The sequence below is a fragment of the Panthera tigris genome, chromosome A2 (genome assembly GCF_018350195.1).
Source record: "Panthera tigris isolate Pti1 chromosome A2, P.tigris_Pti1_mat1.1, whole genome shotgun sequence".
In the NCBI taxonomy this organism is placed as follows: Eukaryota; Metazoa; Chordata; class Mammalia; order Carnivora; family Felidae; genus Panthera; species Panthera tigris.
This window is the reverse complement of record NC_056661.1, coordinates 9,060,872-9,078,813: the sequence shown is the minus strand read 5'-3', so window position 1 is coordinate 9,078,813 and position 17,942 is coordinate 9,060,872. Positions and strand designations below refer to the sequence as shown.

The following is a 17,942-nucleotide window of genomic DNA, read 5'->3' as shown; positions in this document are numbered from 1 at the left end:
CCCCCACCTCTGCGGTTTGGGGGTCCCTCACCCCCTCTCCTGGAGAGGAAGCTTCTGGGTTTTCTTGGAAGCAGGAAGGAGAGTCTGGCTCCTCAGGCTGACTCAGCTGGGCATGAGGGGAGTTTCCCACAAAGCTACTTCTGTCCCCCCAACTGCTGGAAAGGTCTTGGGGGGCCTGAACACGGCAGACATCCTGGGTGCCCCCCTCTACAGGGGATGTGGTGAAAATATAGGCCCACACCCCACCAAGGACTGGGCCTGATGAGCTGGGCCTCCTAGGGGAAGTGACAAACAGCAGGGAGGGAGGGAAGTGGGGGGGGGGGCGATGTTTGGAGAGAGGAAGCACCAGGATGCGGAGGGGGGGGTGCGCGGCGCAGAAACAGGCTGGAAAGCACAGAGACCCACCCACAGCACCTCAGCACGGTCCGGGAGCGTGTGTGTTTCTGTTTGGCCGTGGGTCTGCACGTCGCTGGCCTGTCAGGGCGTGTGAGAGTGCGTGTGAGGCCTGCCTCCTCAGTGCATGCGTCTGTGTGTTGGCCCAGCCCTGCAGGGGTGTGTAGGGACTGTCCGATTTAGGGGACGGGGAGGTGGGTGAGTGTGCATGCATGAAACAGGTTGCGTGTGGCCGACCCATGTTGTTGTTTTGGAGTTCACAGGGCCGACCTGTTCACATCTGGTGTGTGTGTGTGTGTGTGTGTGTGCACGCGCGCGCTAGCCAACAGGTCCTGTCAGGGTGTCCCTGTGCCAGTGTGTTTACGAATGTCCGACTGTGGCTTGTCCGTGCCTCTCTGTGTTGGGCGTGACTGTCTGGCCAGACCATGTCTGTAAATATGTCCGTTTGTCTGCTTGCCTCTGTCTAGTCTGTAGGTGGGTCGGACTTGTGTGTGTTACTGCTGAGGTACTGGGAATCTGCAAGGCTGTGTCTTAGTGTCCTTTGGAGCCTTGGAGGGTGTGGGCAGTGTGTGTGGGTGGCTGGGGCTCTGGGTGATGGCGTATCTGTGTCCTCTCCATAGGCTGAGGTTTATGTCTCTTGCCTCGGAGTCCCTTTCTGAGCTGGCAGTCTTGGTCGTGTGCGTGTGTGCGCGTGTCTCTTTTTCTTGTGTCAGGATCCGACGGTGGCGTGTGTGTGTGTGTGTGTGTGTGTGTGTCTAAACATCTCCTGTGCAGCAGTAGAGGTACCTGTGCTGAAAGCGACTGTGTCTTCTTTCTGAGTCTATGGAGATGCGTGTTGCCTGCCTGCATCCGACACCCAGTTCTTCTAGGTCTCTCTCCTGTCTCGCTGGCCTATCGTGTCAGTCTCGGGGTGAATGTGAGCGTGGCACTCTGTCTACCGGGGTGTGTGCTTCTCGCTGGGAAAGTCAGTGTCTTTCTGTGCGTGTCGTGGTCAGTGTGTCCATCTTGCCTGTGTGCCCACTTGATTTATCCGTCACGCGGGCCCTGCCTGCGGGCTTCTGACCTGCCAGTGTCTTCGCGGGTTGGGCAGCATTTCGGTCTTGCTCCTGAGTCCGCACTGTCACTGCCCTGGGCGTGATAGCTGTCACTGGGTCGGCTTGCCCAGATGTGCGTCTGACCCTGTCAGCGTGTCCCTGCGTGGCAGTCTCTCTGTGGCCAAGGTGACAAGGGTTTGTGTGTCTGGACTGGTCTCTTTCGGGGTGACTGTGTGTGTGTAGTCCCTGTGCCACCCCCTCCCCCAAGTCTGGCCTCCCTGGGCCATGTTTACTCTGCCCCCAGCCGATGATTTCTGCCCTGCCCGGGGAGGGGCTGACCCTCCAGTCTGTCCAGCCAGCAGTCCACAGGATGTTCCCCAGACGCTGTCTCCGCCGACATCCCCTCCCTCTGGCCACCCTTGGGTCAGGACCCAGGCGTCCAGGGCAGCGGGGGTGGGGCTGCAGCGTGGGGTGGGGGGTGGCCTGTCAGGGCCCCGGAATGAGGGTGGGAGGTGGGCAGGCAACGGGCCCAACAGGTTCCGCCTCATTCCTGCCCCGCCTCTCACTTCCTGGGTGCCCGCCTGGGGCAGGGGGTGGACGGGATGAACCCCGTGGCCTCAGCGCGCCTGGGTGGGGCACAGCCCGCCCCGCAAGGACTGGCTTCTGCTGGGCACCTTGACATCCAGGCCTGAGAGACAGGAGGAACCTGGGCCCTCCTCTGCCTGCCAGGCCTCCTCCTACTCCTTTGCCCAGCTCAGGATGCAAAGCGTCCCCTCTGTTATTCACCTAATTCCCACAACAACACAATGGGCCAGGTATAATTATCCCCCATTTTCAGATGGGGAAACTGAGACCGAGGCAGTAATGACCACAGAGGCAGCATTTGAACCCAGTTCTGAATGCTACTCAAGACCCCCCCCACACCCCCCCACCCCCAGCCAGCTCATCAACCGCCTTCCTTCCCTTCTCTAAAAATGGTACATGTAGGGTGGAGTGTAAACCCAGGGCCCGTGAGGCCTGGCTCAAGGGGGCGCCCGGCTAGCTCTGAGTCAAAAGGGGCCCCTGTTTGAAATGAATAAGAAAACGGCTTTAACCGTTTCGTCGCCACGATGGGCTCTGCCAAAACTTCCTGTGGGCTGGGGGGGGGGGAGGGGAGGGGAGGGGTGGGAGCTGGGTTCCCGGAGGCTTGGGGGTGGGGGGAGGCACCTCTAGCGACCTTGGCGAGGTCTGGCTAAGAAGACACCATCTGCCCCCACCCCCCCGCCGCCCAGCCCAGGGCCCCCTAGAACTTGGTTCTCAGCCCCCACGGCCTGGAGGGGGTCTCAGAGCCCGGAGCCCCCTCCCCAGGGGCCTGACTCACACTCGGGGAAAGCCGCGAAGGGTGAGTCACGTGGGCGGGGATGGGGGAGCAAAGTCGGTTGCGGCCAAGGGACCCCGCGCTGGCCTGAGTCACGCATGCTCCAGCCTCGCTGACCCCAGCCCCCTTCCCCAGAGACCAGGGGCGGGAAGCGCATTGCCGAAGGACTACGGAGCTGCAGAAAGAGCAGGAGGTGGGGGGGAGGCTGGGGGGCGGGGGGAGGAAGCAAGCGCCAGGCCGCGCGGGAAGCTCCGGTTCCCATGGTAACTGGGGGGTGGTCCTCCCAGCTCCAATGGGGGGAGTTCCTCTCTCGGCAGGGACGGCCCCGGTGCGCCGGGGAAGCCCCCGCGCGCTCTGTCGAGGGGCCACCAGTTTCAGGTCCGCCAGGAAGGGGTTAACGGCGGCCCCCTCCCGGGTTTCACCCGCGCCCAAAGCCCCAGGGGGGGCGGGGCTATGCCCCGCGTGGCCAGCCCCCGTGGCCGCCCACGCACACGCGCACGCAGCTAGCCCATCCCCCGCCCCGCGCTCGCACGCACGACCGCGTCGGGCTCCACGCATGCAGCGATCCCCGTCGTGTCTCACGTCACGCACGACGCACGCGCCCCCGCAGTGCCGGGAGGGGCCCTTCCAGGCATAGAGCAGTGGGAAGTGGGGCGTCAGATGCCCACTGCGCACATCTCCGCCTCCGCTGGACGTGGTGTCCCGTGTGACTTTGACACCCCCCCCCACACACACACACACACACAAGGTCATAAACTCTCTGATGACCCACAGTGTCACACGAACACAGGATACACCTGCCCTACAATGGCACAAGCGTTCAGTACTATAGCCAAACCCCGCAGCAGACGCGGACAGGGTCACCTGTCATTCTTTGTTTACGGAGACAGACAAGGCCATCTCCATACAGAGGTGGCATATATAGGTATACTCATAAGGTCATACCATCACCATCAAGACAAAGTAAGCCACAGATACAAAGTCTTGGACATCAGGACTCCAGTTGCAACACGGCTATGCCTTATCACAGAGATTGTAGGGCTACAGAGACACACGGTGGGGACAGAAACAACAGCCATGCTGTCTCACGGCCATCACAAATAGGGCACACAAGTCAGAGTCAGACAAACCCACAAGGCCACACACAGGGACACTCAGATTGTCAGGGGGGTGTGGAAAAATCAAGGATATACATGCCAGGGTCATGCTGTCACAGAAAGCCACGTGATGGAGAGAAAGGACATGGTCACACAGAAACACAATCTAAAGCCACACTGAAGGACTGATTGTCACACATTCACTTCTCATACAAAAAAAAAATGACACAGGAATATAGACACAAAGCAAGGTCGTATATAGAGAAGCGTTATGCCCCAGTCCCCATCAGCTTCCCCACTCCCATCAAATCCTAGGTAGTCTGTTGCATAAATTCCTAGAGCCCCAAGACACAAGTGGATGCAGACCCACAATCACAGACCCACCATCTCACACCTACATAAATATGAGCACACTTCACATGGACTCAGACACACACACACACACACACACACACACAAAGGAGGAGGACAGGATGGGAGTTCCCGGCCAAATGTCAGTCTTTAGTGCAAAAGGCCTGCCAGAGTCCCTCCTCGTATGGAGCATGGTGTCCCCCCCAGCAGCTGTGGTCGGCCCTGGGGAAAGGGCATCATTCTCCCAATTGTGTGCACCCAGGGTCCCCGTCCTAGCCCTCATGACTGTGGGTCTCTGCCCAGATGTGAAAGCTGGAGGGGACGGGCCGGGGTCCAGCTGTGGCCGCAGGGAGGGGCTGAGTCACCGGCTTCCCAGCAGTACAACCCAGGCTGGGCCCAGCTGTTCCTGGAAACAGGCAGGAGGGGGTGGGGTCTCCAAGCCAGCTGGGGGCTGCCGGCCCCCACCCACACTCTCCGTCCCTACTAATGGAGGCCTCTGGACCATCCCCCAAATTTGGGGGCTCCCTCCACCAAAAATGGAGGCTCGCATCTTTCCGCCAAAATAGGTTTCCTGTCCCGAAACGAGGGCTCGTGACCCCTTTCATTGAATTGAAGGTACCCGGATCCCCCCAACAGTGGGATTCCTTACATCCCGTAATAGAGATTGCTGCTCTTCCCTGCCAACATGGGAGCTTCCTTTCCCCACAAACGTAAGAATCCCTTCCGCCCCAAACTGAGAGTTAATGGATCCTCTCCCAAATTGAGGCACCCAGACCTTTCCTAAACTCTGGGGACTCAGGTCATTGAACATCTAGAAAGCCCATAATCACATTAGGACAATTCCAGTCCATGCCCCAAATATCTGGTTTCCCACATTTTTCTTACACATCAAGATCCTGCGGCTTTTGCAAATACTGGGTACCCCACACCAAATATCTGGCGGTCACAGCATGTCTCCCAACGTTGGGCAACCGGGCCCTCGCACAAATATTCCTAGCACCCCATCCTTGTAATAGACGTAGTTCCCGGCCATCGTCCACTTTTACCTGGGAGCAGCGTGGCCCCATTTCCCCCTACTGGCAGCACCCTTTCCTCCGGTGGGTGCGGGAAGGGGGAGCCAGCGGCAGTTGTTCCCACGCCCGCCGGAAGGCAGCCCAGTCCGGAAGCCGGCACTGCCGGCCCTTGTCCCCTTCCCTCCTCCCTCTCACCCCGCTCCCAGGGGTTGGAGGCCGAAAACAACGCGGGAAGGAGATATGGGGGTGTAGACGGGCCCGGGAGGCCCTCGCGTGCGTGCGGCCGCGCTTCTGAGTGGGCTGTAACTGGGTATCTGATGGTACAGTGACTGGGCTGCTGTGACGCGGCGTGGCGGCTCCTGTCATCCTGATCAACCCGCTCCGGGACAGGGTCGCGGGAGCCAAACTCTGGGCTGGAGAGAGCAGCGCCCCTCCCCTCAGACCTAGACCCACCCCCAAAGCAGAGCCCGCCCCTCCCTCCAGGTACAGCTAATAACCTCTAATTACTGGTCATTACCTTGCCCGCCTCGTGGGAGAGGAGCTGCCGGGGGTACTCTGGCGCCAAAGGCTGCGGGCCAGGACTACCCGCCCCCCCCACCCCCCAAGCCACTTAGAACCTCTGTTAACTCCTGCGACCAGGAATTGAAACAGCTCTTGCCACCTAGAGTCGTGGGGAGATTTCAGCCGCCTATATATTTAAATCGCTTAGCGCAGCGGCTGCACACTGTAGACACTCAATAAATGGTGACTGCGATTTTATTAAATACTATTGTTATCGCTTTCCTTTGAGCCCCCTCCACCGCCAAGGCGGGGTCTCAGAAAAGGCACGTTGCTTCCCCGCAGGCTGCGTTCCTGCAGTCTGCGCGCCCCCTGGTGGGCCTGGGGCACCAGGGAGGCCAGGTCCTGCGATCTGAAGCCAGAGGACCTAAGGGGTTCGGGGCTGGGGAGGGTGGTGCAGGAGAAGCTCTGTGGAAATGGATCCAGACTGGGCAAGGGTGTCTGTACCTCACCCAAGACCTGAGTCCAGCTGATTCACCCTGCCCTCGACCTAGGATCACGCTCGTGTCCCGTTTACCCCTGAGGCAAGACTCCCAAGTGGTGACTTGGGAAGACCCCTTTAGGAGCTCTCCTCGAAATTCGTAGAATGTGTTACGGCCTGCCCCTTCCCCGCGCAAATAAAGGCTCCGGTCATAAGGTGGTTAGGGGCCAGAATTTCTTCCAGCTGAAGAGAGAGGACGTGAAAAAGCCCGTATAACAGGGTGGGATAGCTCCGCCTCACAAGATGAGGAATTATCCTGAGGTCTCCCGCTACCCTCCCCCCTCCAAAAAGAGCCAAGGAGGAGGGGTAGCGGGTCTGCGCTAGGGATGTGCAAGCTTGGCCCAGACTGACCCCTAGCGGCAGGGCGGGCGCCCAAGTGCTGCCCGGATCCAAGATGGCGGAACTGGAGGTATGATCTGGCGCCGGGTGGAGACCACGTGTCTAGGGCGGGGCCTGCGCCTAGGGGGCGGGGCGGGGCGGCGCTCTAGGCCGAGCGGGAGGTCGGGGCTGCGGGTGCTCGCTGGTGGCGGATCAGAAGGCGGCTGCGGTGGCGGGGCTCCGCGGCCGAGGTCGAATCCGATCGGGAGCCATGAGCGTGGACAAGGCCGAGCTATGCGGGTCTCTGCTCACCTGGGTAGGTCGGGGGCGGGGCCAGGGCCAGGTATGCGCCCGCTCTTCTCGCCTGGGAGCCCTGGCCTTGGTTCGTTCTACCCTTCTGTTCTGGGGCTGGGAGGAGGAAAGGGCCTTCGGCCTGCAGGGCGGTTGGACTCTAGCCTGAGCACCCGCCCCTGTCACGTGGCAGGTCTGCATGGAAAGAACAGGTGAGGCCCCGCCCCTTCGCGGCTGGGTCACGTGGGTGAGGGCACAGGTGAGCTGGCCTGGTCACGTGGGGCGTGTGGGGACCAGGTGACTCGTGGTTCTGCCCTGGCCCGGTGGCGCGGGGTTTGTTGACCACAAGTGAAGTGAGGCCACGCCCCCTCCAGTCCCAGGTGAGCTGTGGCCACTCCTCCGCGGAGCTGGTTTGCCAAAGCCACAGAGCAGTCCCCGACAACCGTGTGAGGTTCCCGCTGACCGGGAAAGTCAGCGAAAGAGGAGTGTTTCGATTTTTCCCAGGCCCTAACTGCCCATTGCCCTTTCCTCTTCCTCTCCAGTTGCAGACGTTCCATGTCCCGTCCCCCTGTACCAGCCCCCAGGACCTGAGCAGTGGCCTCGCCATAGCCTATGTGCTGAACCAGATGTGAGTGGGGCTGAGGGGGAGGGTCCCGAAAGGGTCCCCCAGCAGCTCATCCCACCTTCTCGCCCCCAGAGATCCTTCCTGGTTCAACGAGACGTGGCTCCAGGGCATCTCAGAGGACCCGGGTCCCAACTGGAGGCTGAAGGTGACAGGTGGACTCATGACTGGGGGACAGACTGGTGAAGAGATCATCAGGGAAGGCTAAGCTAGACATGTCCTGGGTGATGGGTCAGCCAGACACACGTCCTGGGTGATGCACAGACAACTTGGCCAGGAAGAGAGACAGATTTCTGGTGACCAGCCAACTCTCTTCTTTCATGCTCCTAAGGAGCAGGCCTGGGTGTGCCGCAAGGAATGACACAGACAAAAACCTGCACACACGAACATAAACTTCCAGTGGCAATAAGTTCTATGAAGACAATAAAAGCTGGGCCGTGAGAGAGGGCAACTGGGTGGGTGGTTGTCCCCGATGGGCTGATCTCCACGTGAAATTTGGAGGAACAGGGTTCCAGGCACTGGGAACAGCCAGTGCAAGGTTGGGAAGAAGCCTGGTGTATCGAGGAAAGGCAGGGAGGTCAGAATAGAAAACAAGGGGGCAGAAATGGTGGATGAGGTCATCAGGAGCGGGGCAGGCTGGGGCAGGGAGATGGATTCTATTTTAAGTGCTACGCAAAGTCAAGGAAGGATTTTAGCAGAGAGGAAAGACAACCTGGCTTGGGATTTAACAAAGCTCCCCCTGGCTGCTTGGAGAGGAATGCAGAGTAGGCAGCGAGAGTGGAAATGGAGACCCGGTTGGTGCAATAATCCAAGTGAGAGATGAAAATGGCTAGGGCCAGAAGGTGGCAGGGCAGGTGGTGAGACGTGACTGGATTCTGGGGACATGTGAACAAGAAAGGCAGGCAACTAGACAGGTCGCCCCTAGGAGGGAGGACAGAGGACGGTACCAAACAGGGATGAAATGACCAGGAATTGGGAAGTGAGGCAGAGAAAAAAAGGCTGGGGCAGACAGATTCAGAGTGGGGGCTGCTCGGCTCCTTCTGGGGGGCTCTGGGACCCTGGACACAACTCCTTGCACCTCCCTAGGTTAGCAATCTGAAGACAATCTTACAGAGCCTATTGGAGTACTCCCAGGATGTGAGTAACCATAAACAGAATTTAGGAGCTGGGGTTGGGTTGGGAGGAGATGGGTGTCGGTGAGTCCCAATGCCCCCTATTCGCACCCCTACCTCCCTGTCCTCAGGTCCTGGGGCATCCTGTTTTGGAGCAGCACCTTCCAGACGTGAGCCTCATTGGCGAGTTCTCTGACCCAGAAGAGCTTGGCAAGCTGCTTCAGCTGGTGCTTGGCTGTGCCATCAGCTGCGAGAAAAAGCAGGGTATGGGGCGGGGGGGGGGGGGGGGGGTTAGAGGATCCCCAGGGGAAAACCTGAGAAAATCCTCCTCATCCCGTACCCCCACGTTTCAGTCTTCCTCACCTTGATCCCCAGAGCACATCCAGAGAATCATGACGCTAGAGGAATCAGTTCAGCATGTGGTGATGGAAGCCATCCAGGAGGTAAGTGGGGGTGCCCAATGTGGCAAGGAGCTTCAGGGGAGGAGACATCAGGGCAGAGGCGACTGGGCATGGGCTCTGCCCTGGTAAGTTCTGGGCTCTTCCTGGAACTCAGTTGGCCAGATGCCCCTGTCTCAGGTGTCTGCCAGCTCGAAGTCACCATTTAGCACCCTCAAAGGACCCAGCCTCCCTGCTGGATACACTGCGGGAGGGCAGCCTCTAGATTGGGGTTATTGGGGAGAACTGGCTTTGGGCGCAGGAGGATTGAGAGGTCCGTAGGCTGGATTGTAGAAGCTTTCAAGGCCACACTCAGAGGGCCCAGCTCATCTCACTGTCCTCCCACCTTGCTCCAGCTGATGACCAAAGACACCCCCGACTCCCTGTCACCAGAAACATATGGGAATTTTGATAACCAGGTAAGAGGCGGGGGACCTTGTTAAAGGCCCAAATCCATCACTGATTCTCAGGGCTGCCTAAGGAGGAGGAACCTGTCCTTACCTGTGTAAACCACCTCAATCCCTCAGGGTCCTAGCCTGTTCCCTCGCCAGGTCACCAGTGTCCCCACATCACCTTTCCTTGAGTCCCCTGGGGTCCGAGCTCTCCCTTGGATCTTGAGAGTTTCTTGACTCCTTTCTGCCACTAGAGACGCCAGCCTCCCTTCCCCCAGTCTCCTCCCGTGGACTCCTGACTTCCTTGCCCCTCCCCGTTTCCCCCCCCCCCCCCCGTCCCTCCCCAGTCCCGAAGGTACTACTTCCTGAGTGAGGAGGCCGATGAGGGGGATGAGCTGCGGCAGCACTGTCTGGACCTGGAGCGGCAGGTGAGGTTGAGGTTGGCGGAGAGGGAGCGCGGGTTGCTTGCCTCCTTCCCTTCCAGACTCCAGCTCATCTGCGCCTCCTGCTGGCAGCTGGTGCTCCTGTCCGAGGAGAAGCAGAGCCTGGCACAGGAGAACGCGGTGCTTCGGGAACGGGCGGGCCGGCCAGAGGGTGAGGGTGCCACCGGCCTCACTGCTAAGAAGCTGTTGCTGCTGCAGTCCCAGCTGGAGCGGCTGCAGGAGGAGAACTTCAGGTGCGGCGAGCCGGGGTTTGGGCCCCAGGCCAGGGGATGGGCGTGGGCCCAGCCGCCTCGAGTGCCCCCTCCTTCCCTACCCCTCCAGGCTGGAGAACGGCAGGGAAGATGAGCGTCTGCACTGTGCCGAGCTGGAGCGGGAGGTCTCTGAGCTGCAGCAGCGGAACCAGGCACTGACCAGTCTGGCCCAGGAGGCGCAGGCCCTCAAGGATGAGATGGACGAGCTGCGGTGAGTGGTGGGTCCCTGGGTCCCCACCGCCTACTGTCGTTGCCGCAGCGTCCCTCTGATGCCATAGTACCTCAAAACCCCCCAAATGCCCGGTGAACCCTCCCAGTGTCCCCTGGACTCCACAGTGATGGTGCAGTGGGCGGAGTTTTGAGCCGGGCCTGGGGGGGTGGGGGGGTGGGGTGGGGGGAAACCAGGCAAGGGCAAGGCCGCAGGAGCAGGTTAGAACATTCATAAAGGATGAACTCCCCCACCCCAGTTCTTGCCCTTTCTGCATCTTGCTTTCCCGCAGTCTTGCTTTTAGGAATGTTCTAACCTGTAGCCCCGCCCTTGCCTGGCTCCACCCCCAGGCCCAGCTCTCGAACCCCACTGCACCATCCTGGATTCCACCACGTCCTCTGGGTGCCACCAAGATCCCTGCTTCTATGGTGCCCCCCAGGACCTCATAGTGTGCCCTTTTGAGCCCGCGTTATATTCCCCAGACATTGTAGCATCCCCACGACCCCAGCTACCAGCCCCCCGCCCCTGCTCCAGTGCTGGCCAGGGGCCATCACGCCCCAGGATCCCGTTGTGCCCTCCAGGACCCCCAATGCGATAACTTTGCCACCCCCTTCTTCACCCATCTGTGCCCCTCACGAGAGGACATTTCCTTCTCGTGACTCCACAGCACGCCTGCAATCCCAAAGCACTTGGTGGGTCCCCCCAACACCCACTCCCTCGACTTCACTGTGTCTTCTGTAACCTCTAAAGGCTCTCCTGTGACCCCCAGCACCCCTGTAATGTTAGAGTGCCTAGGGAATCCCTGCTGCATCTTAAAGGACCACACAGTGCTCTGCCCCGAAGGACCTCACCGTGCCTTCATTTGATCCCATAGCCACCTCGTAACCTCAAAGTGTCCTTGAGGGCCCCTCAGAGCCTCTGGGCCCCATCATTCCCCCTGTAACGCCTCAGTCATTCTATTCACTCCCGCCCCCGAGGAACCCTGATTATGACCCTGGGCTAACAATTGATACTTAGGGCTCCCTCTGCGCCCCCTAAAGACCCCCCCCCCCCAAAAAAAAAACCCACCAGGCCCTGGCTGGCTCCTGACCCTCATGGTCCACCACCTTGAACCCCCACATCCCCAGGTGACATGACACCTTCCCCTACCCGGGGGGGGTCCTCAGATCCAAGCTGAACCCTGACCGCAGACCCAGGCCTCCTCTCCCGACTTGCCTCCTCCCCCAGGCAGTCCTCTGAGCGTGCCGGGCAGCTGGAGGCCACGCTGAGCAGCTGCCGGCGCCGCCTGGGTGAGCTGCGGGAGCTGAGGCGGCAGGTGCGGCAGCTGGAGGAGCGGAACGCGGGCCATGCCGAGCGCACACGGCAGCTGGAGGACGAGCTACGCCGGGCCGGCTCACTGCGTGCCCAGCTCGAGGCACAGCGACGACAGGTGCGGCAGGGATCAGGGCAGAGCCCGGAGGGCGTGGTGCTCTAGGCCGCTGGACCCCTCGCCCCTTTCGCTTTGGCGGGTCCTCAGCGTGCTGCCGAGCCCCTAGCCTCCCGCCTCGTTTATATGTAGGTACCGCCCCTCGGGCAGGCCAGCTCCTCCCTAGGCTTGTAAGCCCCGCCCCTCCAAGTTCTCTGGGTCCGGTCCCGCGGGGCCCGATGCCTTCACCTTGTATTCAGTCCCTGCCCCTCCTCCAAACCCCGCTTTCTCACCCCTCCTCGGTGTTCAGGTTCAGGAACTTCAGGGCCAGCGACAGGAGGAGGCCATGAAGGCCGAGAAGTGGCTATTCGAGTGTCGAAACCTGGAGGAAAAGTATGAGTTGGTGACAAAGGAGAAGGAGGTGAGGCCGAAGTCCCGCGTCCAAGCCCCACCCTGTCCATCTTAGCATAGCCCAATCCCCAGGAAGCCAACCCTGCCTCAAGTGGCGTCTTGCACCCCGTCCCTCCAGCGGCTGCTGGCAGAGCGGGACTCCCTGCGGGAGGCCAATGAGGAACTGCGCTGCGCCCAGCTGCAGCCTCGGGGGCTGACCCAGGCCGGTGAGTTGGAGGCCTGTCATCCTAAGGGCCTGGGGCACGGGTAGCCTAAGGTGCCGTTAGGGCAGACAGAAAAGGCGTCCCAGGCCTTGTCCAGGCCGGGGACAGATCTAGGCCACCTCGGAGACAGGCCAGAACGGAAAGAAATGGCAGGGGCCGTCCCCGGGGATCAGGGCAAACTCGGGGCAAGCATCACCGCCCGCTGTCGGGTTGAGGGGTGAGGCTTATGTTAACCCAGTCTTTTGGTCGAACTTGAGTCCTCAAAGATGACTCTTGGAAAGTGAACCCTAGGGATGGGGGCAGGAGCTGTGCAGCAACCTGAAGACATTTCCCACACTCTCCAGACCCTTCGCTGGATCCCACCTCACCAGCTGTGGAAAACTTGGCAGCAGAGATCCTACCTGCGGAGCTGAGGTATCCTGGGGTCGCTCCGAGGTCTAGCTGCACCCAGAGCTCACCCCCAGCTCCGCCCCCAGTGCAGGCACCTACTACTAGCCTGGCCTGCTGTGTTGGGTTCCCAAGTCCTCCCCTGGCTCCTAGGCCCACTCACTCCTAATTCTGCCCTTATTTGGCCGGAGCTCTAGCCCTATTGCCTAGAGGCAAGCCCTCCAGCCCCAGCTTGCCTCTCGGGGATCCATCCTCGGTGCGCAAATTAGGTCCAACCCATCTGGCTCCACCCACCGAACAAAAAATCCTACCCTCAGCCCTGCTCACCGTCGGCCTCTGCCCCCAGGGCATAGCCCTGTCCTCAGTGTAGACCCGGTTAGGTGCAGTGCCCTCTGTCCTGCCCCGATGAACTCCCCCACCCCAGTTTCTTCCCCTTTCTGCGTCTTGCTTTCCCGCAGTCTTGCTTTTAGGAAGGTTCTAACCTGCTCCTGTAGCCCCGCCCTCGCCTGGCTCCACCCCCAGGCCCAGCCCAAAACCCCTCCCATTTTGGTTCCCCCGCGCTCTGCCCACCCACGCCTAGGCCGGGCCCCCAGTACTCCGACCCTTCCCTAGGATCTAACGGGGCTCTTCCCCGGGGCTCTGTCCCTCTGCTAGCCCTGTCCGCCCAGTCTCCCCGCCAGAGCCCCGGCGGGCCTGCGGGCTGACCTGTCTCCAGCCCTGCTCACTCCCCGGTCGGCAGGGAGACGCTCCTGCGGCTTCAGCTGGAGAACAAGCAGCTGTGCCAGCAGGAGGCGGCCTACCGGGAGCGGCAGGAGGAGCTGCAGCGCCACCTGGAGGAGGCCAACCGCGCGCGCCACGGGCTGGAGACGCAGCTGCGGTGAGGACGGGGGGGGGGGGGGGGGGGGGGGGGGGGGTCCGCGTGGAGGGGGCGTGGGGTGCGGGGCGGAGGGCGGGCGCAGGCACTGAGCGGCCCCGCCACTCCTGCAGGCTGAACCAGCAGCAGCTGTTGGAGCTGCGGGCCCAGGTGGAGGACTTACAGAAGGCCTTGCAAGAGCAGGGGGGCAAGACGGAGGATGTGAGTGCCCACCTCCTCCCTGCCTGGCCCTCCCTCGTGCCCCCCAGTAACCCTCCTCTCTCTCCTCCCTGCTGCTCGATGCCCCCTGCAGTCCATCGTAAGTACCGTGGGCCCAGGGTGGCACCCTCTACCCTCACCCCAAGATGGAGTTGGGACGTCTGGACCCCCCATTCACCCGGTGCCTGTTCTCTCCCCCCAGTCCACCCTACTGAAGAGGAAGCTGGAGGAGCATCTGTGAGTCCCAGCGGGAGGGCACTCGGGTGGGAGGAGAGTCTGGGGCACAGATGCGGGGGACACTGGGTGTCTTAGGAGAAGCAGGAAGCCGAAACATAGAAGGTTCAGATCAAGTAGGGTCTCATGAGCCAAGGGAAGGAGTGAGAACTGTTTCGGGGGAACGATGGGGAGCCATGGAGGGAATTTCAGTAAGGTAGCATGACCAAATGACAGTTGCCTTTTACTTTTTCATTTCATTTTATTTTAATGTTTGTTTATTTTGAGAGGGAGAGAGACAGAGAATGAGCAGGGGAGGGGCAGAGAGAGAGGGAGACACAGAATCCGAAGCAGGCTCCAGGCTCTGAGCTGTCAGCACAGAGCCCGACGTGGGGCTCGAACTCACGAACCGTGAGATCGTGACCTGAGCGAAGTTGGGCGCTCAACCGACTGAGTCACCCAGGTGCCCCCTTTTTTCATAAAAAAAAAAAAAAAAAAGAAAAAAAAAAAGAAACTAAACTGGGGGCTCCTGACTGGCTCAGTTGGTAGAGCATGTGACTCCTGATCTCAGGGTCATGGGTTCGAGCCCTACATTGAGTGCAGAGATTAGTAAAAATTAAAGTAAACTTACAAACTGTTTGGGGGTAGGGCGCCTGGGTGGCTCATTGGATTAGACATGCAACTTAACTTAGGCTCAGGTCATCATCTCACAGTTCATGAGTTTGAGCCCCATGTCCGACTCTATGCTGACAGCTCAGAGACAGGAGCCTGCTTCAGGTGCTGTGTCTCTGTGTCTCCCTCTCTCTCTGCTCCTCCCCTGCTCATGCTCTGTCTCAAAATCAAATAAACATTAAAAAAAATTTTAATAAAAAAATATTTTGGGGTGCCTGGGTGGCCCAGTTGGTTAAGCACCCAACTCGGTTTTGGCTCAGGTCATGATCTCACAATGATGAGATGAAGCCCCACATTGGGCTCTCCACTGACAACACAGAGCCTGCTTGGGATTTTCTCTCTCCCTCTCTCTCTGCATCTCTCTCTCTCTCAAAATAAATAAATAAACTTGGAAAAATTAAAAAAAAAACTACCTTAAGTAGCTATTACATTCATACCTTAAAAACCAAAATATAGGGTGCCTGGGTGGCTCAATTGGTTAAGCATCTGACTTCGGCTCAGGCCACGACCTCATAGTTCATGAGTTCGAGCCCTACATCAAGCTTTGCACTGACAGTGCAGAGCCTGCTTGGGATTCTCTCTCCCTCTCTCTCTGCCCCTATCCTGCTTGCTCGCTCTCTCTCTGTCTCTCAAAACAAATTTTATTAAAAATAGATATATAGAGATCTATATACTGAGCAATATAGAGAGAAGGGGTATACCTCTTAGTCCCCCCATTGACTCAGTTTCCACCCCACCCCCATTCATACTAGTTTATTACAACAATCCTTACAAAGTTTTTTAAGCACATGCAAATGAATATGAATATACATTTTTATTCTGATTCCTTAGTTACGTGAAAGGTAACAGGCTATCTGCTAGTCTGCACTTGGCTTCTCCTCCTTAAGAAGATGGCTGGGGAACGTCGCCATATGAATCAGTTTTTGTTGCCTTTGTCAACTGGGGGTCCGTGGGGAAATCGGGCCTTCCAGAAAATGACTTGTGTGACCCATCTCAGTTCCACCAAAGATGGAGTGTAGCCTGCGCCCACCGGGAGCACGGAAAAAGTTATTTCCTTACAGAGGATGGCTATATGGAAACATTAGGGCTTGATTCACCTGTAAAATTCCAATCCAGAAGGGCTGGCCTGTAGCCTTTTTTTTGCGAAGGGCCTCACGTGTTTAAGTCATCCTAGGTATCTGCGATTGCCAACAGTGCAGCAGAGTAAAACCTTGCACACGCCTCATTTCGCTTGTGTGCGAATTTATCACGAAAGTGGAATTGGTGGCTCAGAGGGCACGTGCCTTGGTAACCTGAGACATAGCCCAGGTTTCTCTATTAGGTCTTTCTACTATGTTCCATATCCAGTGCATGATAATAATAATAATAATCATCATCATCATCATCATCATCATCTCACTGGCAGGGGGCGTTATCAGATCCTTCGGCTTTTGCGGCAGGCAGCAGAACTGTAGCTTTTTACCTGGCGTTTCTTTTGGTCAGAAGACATTTGCCTGCTAGAAAGATCCCTGGCTGCTGGGTGGAGAAAGGAATTGAGATTGAGTGTAGAAGAGGCCGGCAAGGGGTGGTGGTGCCCGTGCCAGTAGGCGGGCCGGGGCGCGGAGAGGAGTGGACACACGGGGGGGCCGGCCCAGGGGCCACCGGACTAGGGGGTGTGGAAGGTTGTGACTCCAGCGGCTGAGCAGATGGTGGGACCAGGGCACGCGGCTTCTGTGCTCGGGGCGTGGGGCACACAGAGGGATCTCTGCAGCCGGGCAGGCGCGTGCTGGCCGGCCGGTTAGGCTGTGGCCACCGGTGGGAGGAAGGGAAGGGGGCCCGGAGGTCAGCCTGCGGCTCGCCTTCCTCCGTCCGCAGGCAGAAGCTGCATGAGGCAGATCTGGAGCTGCAGCGGAAGCGAGAGTATATCGAGGAGCTGGAGCCCCCCGCTGACAGCAGCAGTGAGTGGGCCTCAGCGGTTGCGTGGGGGGGGGGGGGCGCCAAGCTTGGCCGGGAGCTGAGGGGTCACCTTGCCCCCCCCCCCCAGCAGCCCGGCGTATCGAGGAGCTGCAGCACAGCCTGCAGAAGAAGGACGCGGACCTGCGGGCCATGGAAGAGCGGTACCGCCGCTACGTGGACAAGGCGCGCACGGTGAGGACACCGGGTGCTCCGTGGGCCTCCTGCCGAGGCTGCCGCGTCCCACTGAGTCGCGCCTCCCGCCAGCGTGCACCCCTGTGCCCTCCACTTCCGCCCTTGCCGCACCCCATCGTATCACAGACTCCTGCACCACCGCCGTGAGCCGTCACCCTGAACACGGCCCAACACATCCAGGGGCCTGAAAGGCCAAGGTCACCCTGGCTGTGTCTTCCCCGACCCCTAGGTCATACAGACCCTGGAACCCAAACAGCGGCCACCCGGAGGGGCACCCCCAGAACTTCACACCCTGAGGACGCAGCTCCGGGAGCGGGACGTCCGCATCCGACACCTGGAGGTAGGTGTCCTCATCCCTTCTCGCTGTCGCTGCCCACCCTGCCCGCCCCCCCCCCCCCCGCCCCCAACCTCCCGCCCCAGCATATCCGGGCCCTTGACTCTTGCCTGTTTGGCAGATGGACTTTGAGAAGAGTCGAAGCCAGCGGGAGCAGGAAGAAAAGCTGCTCATCAGTGCCTGGTACAATATGGTGAGTGCTCGTCCCCATGGCCGGAGTACTAGGCTGTGCCGTGGGCTCACTCGACCCCAACCGTGCCCCCTTCCTCCCTCCAGGGCATGGCTCTGCAGCAGCGAGCTGGGGAGGAGCGGGCACCTGCCCATGCCCAGTCATTTCTGGCACAGCAGCGTCTGGCCACCAACACTCGCCGTGGCCCGCTGGGACGTCTAGCATCCCTGAACATGCGCTCCACTGACAAACACTGACGGACCTCAGGATCCTGCCCCTGCCCAGCCAGTCAGGGCTCAGCGCCCCCTGGATCCCCTCACCTCACGTGAGGCCCAGCATCGGGAAGGCCTCAGTCAGCTGCTTGAGAGTCTGGAGGTCATGACTTCTGCCCTTTGTTCCCTCAGCCGGGGCAAGAGTGCAGGATAGGGCAGGAGGCAGGGATAGGCCTGTTCTTTTTAGCAATGTGATTCTTATCCTTGATTTTCAACCTGGGGTTAATGAGATGCCAGGGGAGAGAGTGATTTTATATTTGAGAAGACAAATAATAAACATTTTCAATCTGCCCTGGCCGGACTCTGGGCACTGAGGGGA

The 17,942-nt window shown here is 59.6% G+C and overlaps 1 protein-coding gene across 2 annotated transcripts; it reads left to right on the top strand.

The window, feature by feature from the left end:
• The first annotated feature begins 6,567 nt into the window (after window positions 1–6,567).
• HOOK2 (hook microtubule tethering protein 2) lies at window positions 6,568–17,914 on the top strand. 2 transcript variants are annotated; one of them, XM_042978273.1, is made up of 22 exons: window positions 6,568–6,918; window positions 7,436–7,521; window positions 7,591–7,663; window positions 8,602–8,652; window positions 8,759–8,891; window positions 9,003–9,070; window positions 9,421–9,483; window positions 9,804–9,884; window positions 9,972–10,132; window positions 10,221–10,361; window positions 11,586–11,787; window positions 12,074–12,184; window positions 12,293–12,380; window positions 12,722–12,791; window positions 13,504–13,641; window positions 13,752–13,839; window positions 14,039–14,073; window positions 16,576–16,658; window positions 16,748–16,848; window positions 17,078–17,188; window positions 17,304–17,375; window positions 17,459–17,914. In XM_042978273.1, the coding sequence occupies exons 1-22, from the start codon at window positions 6,874–6,876 to the stop codon at window positions 17,606–17,608; spliced, it is 2,151 nt and encodes a 716-aa protein (XP_042834207.1). In that variant the 5' UTR covers window positions 6,568–6,873; the 3' UTR covers window positions 17,609–17,914. The 2 variants fall into 2 exon arrangements, with proteins under 2 accessions (XP_042834207.1, XP_042834206.1); XM_042978272.1 differs by having other exon boundaries at window positions 16,745–16,848.
• The last annotated feature ends 28 nt before the right edge of the window (window positions 17,915–17,942 follow it).